The sequence below is a fragment of the Chiloscyllium plagiosum genome, chromosome 7, assembly GCF_004010195.1.
Source record: "Chiloscyllium plagiosum isolate BGI_BamShark_2017 chromosome 7, ASM401019v2, whole genome shotgun sequence".
Classification (NCBI taxonomy): Eukaryota; Metazoa; Chordata; class Chondrichthyes; order Orectolobiformes; family Hemiscylliidae; genus Chiloscyllium; species Chiloscyllium plagiosum.
Window position 1 is genome coordinate 1,439,552 of NC_057716.1, and position 9,579 is coordinate 1,449,130.

Consider the following 9,579-nt stretch of genomic DNA (forward strand, 5'->3'; position numbering starts at 1 on the left):
GAGGATCAAAGTAGTAAAGAACCAGGAGAACAGTGATGGAGGAAATGCATAAATAGTTAAGGATATTTTAACAGGAGAGATTATGATGCTCCAATTTACATACCGATTGCATTGTTTAGCATATACTCTTCCCTGAAGAAATCTTCCGCCAATCTGTCTCCAACTTTTCCTGCCTCCGTAACAGCTAAATAGGGAACAGCAAAAATCAGTCATAAATCGAGGACTTATTAAAAGAGACATGATAAACATTAGACCTTCATCCTGTCGAGGCATTCAGGTCTTGTCTTGCAGCATAAAATACAAATTATAAAGGATATCTAAGCTATATCACATAGAGGTAGACCTCAAATCCACTGACTGCTGGATCAATTTTCATTCTTATTAAGCTCTGCGATGCCACTGCATAGAAACTATACAGAAGCCAAGTCTCATTGAACAAGAATATACACATATTACTGAAACAGCAGGATTATTTTTATAACTGGGGAAGAGTGGCTTGGGATAAGCACTTTCTGAATTACAGGCACAAAAAATGTTTCCAGTAGAAGCTACAACATTGGAATTATGCATTAGTGCAGCCTGAAATCCTTTTTTAAAATAGGAAAGGGAGTTATAGCACCATAAGAGTGTCATCATAGCTGTATTTCATAGGTGATTGCTAATTGAGTTTGATACAGTTGGCAATTGCTCCATTGTGATTTGGCAGGTACTGGTGACTGTGGTCATCACTGATGTATGCATCGCAGGTTTGTCCATACTTGCGCATTAATTGTGACAATGTACAAAAATCAAAAAGACTGCCTGTAATAAAATATAAAATGAACTTAGATTGAGGCTCACCTCTAATATCACCACCAGCACAGAAAGCTTTTTCTCCAGCTCCTTTAATAATCACCAGTGAAGTTTCATTGTCTTGCTCCCATTTCTGCCACAAAAAAAAGTCCAACTGAATTAGGAACGGTGGAACATTAATTTGGTCCATTAAGCAAATTGTTCAAACAACCAGTCCGTATTAAGTAAATATGCATGTGTTCACTTACCAATACGTGCTATCTTTCTACACAAATCACTGATTCCTTCATTCAGACTTTGTATGCAATTTGTGAAAAGTGAATCAGCTATAAATGACATAAGATCAATGAAGTGCCGACACACATTCATTAACAATCTCAGCTCCTCTGGTCAGTAGCTGTTGATCTGTCACCATATAGCACTTATGGGGTTAGTCCTTATGCGCTATGAAGAATAAATAGGCAACTACATCCTTGGACCACCATATAATATCTTTTATATTCTTTGCCATATTAGAAGAAGATGTGAGGCAGAGTCCAAATACTTTCAAAAAATGTCTGAGTGAACAGCAAATCACTCATGGCACTTGGAACATCTGACTCGAGGGTTAGACTATCAAAAGGACTATAGGCAGTTAATGGTAAATACCAGAAAGAATGAAGCAATTGTTCATGCTCCTGTTCAAAATCAATTCCTAACCATAAACACAGTCCTTCTACTGACAACTGTTAGACATCAAGTTAGTCTGTTCACAATCATATTTGTGAAAGTCGTGTTTTTATACTTTTGCATCATTGAGTTGTGGACAGCAAGGAAAAATAACTTTTTTTTTCAAAAACAGGGGTATATTAGGATGACTGTATAATTTCACAACAAGGAATTTGATATCAATTGTGGTTTTTTGTGGCTAGGAACCCGTGTAATGTGCAGGCAATCAGAAATCGAGGAGTTGTTTACAAGTAAAGCTGATTTGTTCTCAGTTAACTGAGCACATTGGAATTGGAAACAAGTTAGAGACACTGTGTACTGTTGTTCCTTTTAGCAGAAGCTGTCTGTTCTCTATAGGTTAAAAGAAAGAACAGTTTAATGTTAAAGAAAATTAGTTACCTTTACTGCAAATCAGCGACATTTTCCAAGTGAATCAGTTTGCTCTGTATTTTCTCTGAGCCAGTAGAAGCTTCCAAGGACTTAGTCAGCTGAAGTAAGATCACCTCAACACTGGATCACCTCAACACTGGATTGACTTTCCAGTTTTTTTCTACTCTAACCAGTAATCTATTTTCTCTATTTGTGTTATATGCCAATGATTTATATCTGTTTACTTGTAGCTACAATCTAATTGCTTATAATACATAATAACTCTTATTTAGTACAGAAACCTGGTCCTGCTTTCGAACAAGCTCGACCTGAAAGTCAGCTGAATTGAAATGCTGTGCTTACCTTAAAAAAAAACTTAACCATTTGATACAGTGGCGCTTGAGTTACAGTGCACAGCCTGAGTGGGTCATAACATATTTGACCCCAAAATGAGCTTCTCTCCTCATATATGCACCATCATTAAGACCGTCTGTTTTCACCTTCCTTGCATCACTCAATTTGCCTCACCTCAATTCCTCTGCTATTGAAACCCAAATTCCTGCTCTTTCTTTTACCTCTAGACTTGACTAGATCAAAGCATTCCAGGCTGGTCCTACATTCTACCTGGTGACTTAAGGTATACAAAATTCTGCTGCCTGTATCTTAATACATGCTAGCCTTACCAGTGACACTCATTTCTGGAATGATTTCTTTTAAGAATGTAGAACATGTTCTATGCCACTATCACTCTTCTTGCCTTCTGACCTACATTAGTTCCTGGTTAAATAACATCTTAAAAATTTCTGTTTATTTTTAAATTTTCAGAGGGTAGTGTACCAGAATGCTGTCAGTAGTTAATTCACTATTAGACAAAATTGGAGGTGGCAGAGGAGATATCTGGAGTCTGGAGAGTGTAACAAAAGTTAGAAGGAGCCACAGAATGAGTCTGCAATGTGGTTATGTTCCTATGATTCCAGCCAGCATATTGACTCTTAAGGTAGCCACAGCACATTTAGAAGGAAATACAGGCTGGAGGGGAGAACCTTCATTCCAAAGTTCTACTTGCTGTTAAATTTGAAAAGAAGATAGAAACAGCAATTGGGGTTGCTTTCTCTAAAACAGCAAAGGCTGACCTGATGGAAGCATATTAGATTATGGGGTGGAAAGGAAGGCACTTTTTCTATCAGTAGATGGATCAATAACAAGGGGGCATAGATATAAATTAAGAGGTAAAAGGCTAAGAGGAGAGTGGACAAGAGTTTTTTTCTGAACTGAGAGGGTGGTGGAAGTCTGGAACTCATTGTCTGAAGGGTGATTGAGTCAGAAGCTCTCGTAACAATTAAGCTGTATTTAGGTATTCACTTGCGTAGTCCTAGCCTCCAGGGCTACAGGTCAAATGCTGGAAAATGGGATCAGTGAGTCAGATTTTATTTGGCACAGAGCAGACACGATGTAGTAAATGTCTATGAGAGTAAATGTCTATGTTTCACTGCTTGCTTTCCAGTTTAACAAGGATAGAAATAAATTAATGACTCAATCCAACTATTTAAGCCAGCAGGAACAGCAATCTTTGTTTAAAGTGTTGGGAAACAAATTATTCAATGATGCGAGATAGCAGTTTGAAGGAAGTATTGCTTTACAAAACTATCAGTTAGACCACAGCTGCCACCTTGCTACAGTCTGGGTACCACACTTTATAAAGGATGTGGACACATTGGAGACAGTGCAAATGATCTTTATGAGAATGGTTCCAGAAATGAGAAAGTTCAGTTATGAAGGTTAATTGGAGAAATTGGGAGTTTTCCTGAGAGAGGAGACAGCTAAGGGAAGATATGATTGAAATTTGAAAAATTATAACTATCAGGACAGATGAGACAGGGAAAAATTGTTCCTGCTCATAAATGAATCAAGAACAAGAGAGCACATATTTAAGATATTTTCAAAATTAAATGTAATTTGTGAAGAAGCTTTCTTCACTTGAGTGGTTCAAGTCTAGAATGTTCTGACTGTAAGTATGGTATAGGCAGTTTCAATCAAGGTATTCAAAACGGCATTATGTGATTGCCTAAATAGAAATAATGAGCAGGGATACAGGAAAAAGAAAGGAAGAAGCACAAAGTCACGATGCTCATTTGGTGAGCCAGTACAGACATTATGGGCCAAATGGTCTTATGCATTGCAACAATTCTGTGATTCCGTGATATGCCGTCAAAATCTGCTTGAGTTTGGAGCATTCAATATGTTCATAGAACACTACACTACTAAAGAAATGAATATATTTGTTAGGATACAGTACACAGATAAAGTAGCAGATACTTAATTTACACCTTCTATTTTAAAACCAGATACTTTGCATCATTGATTTTAAAATCAGGCAATTGACAAAGAAATGGCACCAACCTTGAGCTGAGGGTAGATTTGTCTAATCATGGAAAGGTTCAGAGCATTAAGGGCCTTTGGCCGATTTAATGTGATTATTCCAGCACATCCAGACTTCGTCAAGATCACTTCCTTTTCCAGGCTAGCATTAGTAGACATCTAAGATAAAGAGCACAAAATTTGATTAGTACTTGAATAGCAACACTGAAATAACTTCAGTAAAGGTACTTGTACATGATAGCTCACTGCTGTTCAGACTTTATGACCCGCCTCAGGCGACTGACTGTGTGGAGTTTGCACGTTCTCCCCGTGTCTGCGTGGGTTTCCTCCGGGTGCTCCGGTTTCCTCCCACAGTCCAAAGATGTGCAGGGTCAGGTGAATTGGCCATACTAAATTGCCCGTAGTGTTAGATAAGGGGTAAATGTAGGGGTATGGGTGGGTTTCGCTTCGGCGGGTCGGTGTGGACTTGTTGGGCCGAAGGGCCTGTTTCCACACTGTAATGTAATCTAATCTATCTTCCTCAGTCACCCTCCCATTTTCATTTGAAATCCAAAAGTTAATCACTCTAGGTTTTCTAGTAACTGACTGGATCTACAGAACCTGACACTAATGGTAGAGGTACAGAAGAACATGTTTCTGATGTCCCGAACACATCTTCAGACCAATGGACCATTTTAATTGTTCAGTGGTTCACTCAGTGCGCAATATGATAGGACATAAAACTATGCTTCCAATCATATTTTTGCTGTGCAAATTAAATGCAAAGTTTTATCTTCTGCCTTTAAATTGCAAGATGGTCAAGAAGAGCCAGTTTGTCTGAACTGTTACCAGAGCAGTTTGTTTCTAGTGCTCAGAGCAGTTTGTTTCTAATGCTCAGAGCAGTTTGTTTCTAGTGCTCAGAGCAGTTTGTTTCTAATGCTCAGAGCAGTTTGTTTCTAGTGCTCAGAGCAGTTTGTTTCTAATGCTCAGAGCAGTTTGTTTCTAATGCTCAGAGCAGTTTGTTTCTAATGCTCAGAGCAGTTTGTTTCTAATGCTCAGAGCAGTTTGTTTCTAATGCTCAGAGCAGTTTGTTTCTAATGCTCAGAGCAGTTTGTTTCTAATGCTCAGAGCAGTTTGTTTCTAATGCTCAGAGCAGTTTGTTTCTAATGCTCAGAGCAGTTTGTTTCTAATGCTCAGAGCAGTTTGTTTCTAATGCTCAGAGCAGTTTGTTTCTAATGCTCAGAGCAGTTTGTTTCTAATGCTCAGAGCAGTTTGTTTCTAATGCTCAGAGCAGTTTGTTTCTAATGCTCAGAGCAGTTTGTTTCTAATGCTCAGAGCAGTTTGTTTCTAATGCTCAGAGCAGTTTGTTTCTAATGCTCAGAGCAGTTTGTTTCTAATGCTCAGAGCAGTTTGTTTCTAATGCTCAGAGCAGTTTGTTTCTAATGCTCAGAGCAGTTTGTTTCTAATGCTCAGAGCAGTTTGTTTCTAATGCTCAGAGCAGTTTGTTTCTAATGCTCAGAGCAGTTTGTTTCTAATGCTCAGAGCAGTTTGTTTCTAATGCTCAGAGCAGTTTGTTTCTAATGCTCAGAGCAGTTTGTTTCTAATGCTCAGAGCAGTTTGTTTCTAATGCTCAGAGCAGTTTGTTTCTAATGCTCAGAGCAGTTTGTTTCTAATGCTCAGAGCAGTTTGTTTCTAATGCTCAGAGCAGTTTGTTTCTAATGCTCAGAGCAGTTTGTTTCTAATGCTCAGAGCAGTTTGTTTCTAATGCTCAGAGCAGTTTGTTTCTAATGCTCAGAGCAGTTTGTTTCTAATGCTCAGAGCAGTTTGTTTCTAATGCTCAGAGCAGTTTGTTTCTAATGCTCAGAGCAGTTTGTTTCTAATGCTCAGAGCAGTTTGTTTCTAATGCTCAGAGCAGTTTGTTTCTAATGCTCAGAGCAGTTTGTTTCTAATGCTCAGAGCAGTTTGTTTCTAATGCTCAGAGCAGTTTGTTTCTAATGCTCAGAGCAGTTTGTTTCTAATGCTCAGAGCAGTTTGTTTCTAATGCTCAGAGCAGTTTGTTTCTAATGCTCAGAGCAGTTTGTTTCTAATGCTCAGAGCAGTTTGTTTCTAATGCTCAGAGCAGTTTGTTTCTAATGCTCAGAGCAGTTTGTTTCTAATGCTCAGAGCAGTTTGTTTCTAATGCTCAGAGCAGTTTGTTTCTAATGCTCAGAGCAGTTTGTTTCTAATGCTCAGAGCAGTTTGTTTCTAATGCTCAGAGCAGTTTGTTTCTAATGCTCAGAGCAGTTTGTTTCTAATGCTCAGAGCAGTTTGTTTCTAATGCTCAGAGCAGTTTGTTTCTAATGCTCAGAGCAGTTTGTTTCTAATGCTCAGAGCAGTTTGTTTCTAATGCTCAGAGCAGTTTGTTTCTAATGCTCAGAGCAGTTTGTTTCTAATGCTCAGAGCAGTTTGTTTCTAATGCTCAGAGCAGTTTGTTTCTAATGCTCAGAGCAGTTTGTTTCTAATGCTCAGAGCAGTTTGTTTCTAATGCTCAGAGCAGTTTGTTTCTAATGCTCAGAGCAGTTTGTTTCTAATGCTCAGAGCAGTTTGTTTCTAATGCTCAGAGCAGTTTGTTTCTAATGCTCAGAGCAGTTTGTTTCTAATGCTCAGAGCAGTTTGTTTCTAATGCTCAGAGCAGTTTGTTTCTAATGCTCAGAGCAGTTTGTTTCTAATGCTCAGAGCAGTTTGTTTCTAATGCTCAGAGCAGTTTGTTTCTAATGCTCAGAGCAGTTTGTTTCTAATGCTCAGAGCAGTTTGTTTCTAATGCTCAGAGCAGTTTGTTTCTAATGCTCAGAGCAGTTTGTTTCTAATGCTCAGAGCAGTTTGTTTCTAATGCTCAGAGCAGTTTGTTTCTAATGCTCAGAGCAGTTTGTTTCTAATGCTCAGAGCAGTTTGTTTCTAATGCTCAGAGCAGTTTGTTTCTAATGCTCAGAGCAGTTTGTTTCTAATGCTCAGAGCAGTTTGTTTCTAATGCTCAGAGCAGTTTGTTTCTAATGCTCAGAGCAGTTTGTTTCTAATGCTCAGAGCAGTTTGTTTCTAATGCTCAGAGCAGTTTGTTTCTAATGCTCAGAGCAGTTTGTTTCTAATGCTCAGAGCAGTTTGTTTCTAATGCTCAGAGCAGTTTGTTTCTAATGCTCAGAGCAGTTTGTTTCTAATGCTCAGAGCAGTTTGTTTCTAATGCTCAGAGCAGTTTGTTTCTAATGCTCAGAGCAGTTTGTTTCTAATGCTCAGAGCAGTTTGTTTCTAATGCTCAGAGCAGTTTGTTTCTAATGCTCAGAGCAGTTTGTTTCTAATGCTCAGAGCAGTTTGTTTCTAATGCTCAGAGCAGTTTGTTTCTAATGCTCAGAGCAGTTTGTTTCTAATGCTCAGAGCAGTTTGTTTCTAATGCTCAGAGCAGTTTGTTTCTAATGCTCAGAGCAGTTTGTTTCTAATGCTCAGAGCAGTTTGTTTCTAATGCTCAGAGCAGTTTGTTTCTAATGCTCAGAGCAGTTTGTTTCTAATGCTCAGAGCAGTTTGTTTCTAATGCTCAGAGCAGTTTGTTTCTAATGCTCAGAGCAGTTTGTTTCTAATGCTCAGAGCAGTTTGTTTCTAATGCTCAGAGCAGTTTGTTTCTAATGCTCAGAGCAGTTTGTTTCTAATGCTCAGAGCAGTTTGTTTCTAATGCTCAGAGCAGTTTGTTTCTTAGGTTTAGGGTGAGAAGGGAAAGATATAAAAGAGACCTAAGGGGCAACGTTTTCACACAGAGGGTACGTGTATAGAATGAGTTGCCAGAGGAAGTGGTGGAGGCTGGTACAATTGCAACAATTAAAAGGCATTTGGATGGGTATATGAATTGGAAGGGTTTGGAGGGATATGGGCTGGGTGCTGGCAGGTGGGACTAGATTGGGTTGGGATATCTGGTCGGCCTGGGCGGGTTGGACCGAAGAAAACAAAGGAAGAGACACAGAGAGTATGGATTGAAAATTGAATGGAAGACAGACTGATAATGCAAAAGACTATACATCCGTTTATTGTGTTAAAATATGCTTATTAAAATTGTTCTAAGCAACCCAATTTGGAATCTATAGTTAACTCAAGTGTAATATATCAGCAATTTTGTAATGCTAACTTTGAGTGCAAGGAGTACAGTAGAGTGTTCAAAATGCAAATAGGATCATGGATTACAATAAATGAACAGATTATACAGATAATAAAATGACTGGGGATGGTCAAATAACCAGATTTATATGATTACATTTGCACTGTCAGATTTATTTGTTCATTAAAAATACTACAGAAAGTTTAACAGCAGCAAAAAAATTGACACAGTAAAATGTAGAATTGCAACATTAACCACACATTAATCTGCTGAATGATAGATCGCAAAGCAGGCTAGTCAATTTTAATATTTTACTTACATGATGGTTTATCAGTCCACATGTAATAATGGGAAAAAGGTATTTTAGACTTTTTCAGTTTAAGAATTATAGCATATTTGCCCTCAGATGGTCTTGAGAATTTGATCAGTAGTATTCCATAAGGAGAATGTGAAGCGAATATTGTTCTTATTTCTGGCAGAAATAATTCTCCAAAACTGGGAGAAAGCTCATGATCTACAGTAGTTGAGTAATATGATAGTGGGAACATCTGGACTGAAAAGAGGAATGTACAGTTTACAAGGTAAATATAGCATTTACAAAAATAGGGAGGTTAACTGCAAAACAATGTAGTGGTATGGATGCAGATGGATAGTAGGAGCACAAAGCAAAGGGTGATAGATGACAGAGCTTTGAACTAACTGAAAGCTGATGTAATGTTGCAGTTTCTACTTATATGAAAATATTGTTTTTCATAACTTTTAACACCAAAATAAATGAACTAAAATAAATTAGTTGGTTGTGACTTTTAGTTGTTCCATGCTCCCCCTGGTGTAACATTATGCAAATGCAACCAATATTTTCGCTCACATAGAGTCATAGAGATGTACAGCATGGAAACAGACTCTTCGGTCTAACCCATTCATGCCGACCATATATCCCAACCCAATCTAATCCCACCTGCCAGCACCCTGCCCATATCCCTCCAATTCATATCCTTCCTATTCTGCTCCCCCTGGTGTAACATTATGCAAATGCAACCAATTATTTTTGCTCACATAGAGTCATAGAGATGTACAGCACGGAAACAGACCCTTCGGTCTAACCCATTCATGCCGACTATATATCCCAACCCAATCTAATCCCACCTGCCAGCACCCTGCCCATATCCCTCCAATTCATATCCTTCCTATTCATATACCCATCCAAATGCCTCTTAAATGTTGCAATTGTACCAGCC

The 9,579-nt window shown here is 38.4% G+C and overlaps 1 protein-coding gene across 1 annotated transcript in view; it reads right to left on the reverse strand.

Moving 5' to 3' along the window:
• hibch (3-hydroxyisobutyryl-CoA hydrolase) overlaps positions 1–9,579 on the reverse strand; it is a 123,715-nt gene that overhangs the window by 103,473 nt on the left and 10,663 nt on the right. The window contains exons 3-5 of the mRNA XM_043692857.1: positions 4,270–4,407; positions 841–925; positions 104–184 (exon numbers count right to left, since the gene is read on the reverse strand). Of these exons, the coding sequence (XP_043548792.1) occupies positions 104–184; positions 841–925; positions 4,270–4,407 (304 nt within the window). The remainder of the gene's footprint in view (positions 1–103; positions 185–840; positions 926–4,269; positions 4,408–9,579) is intronic.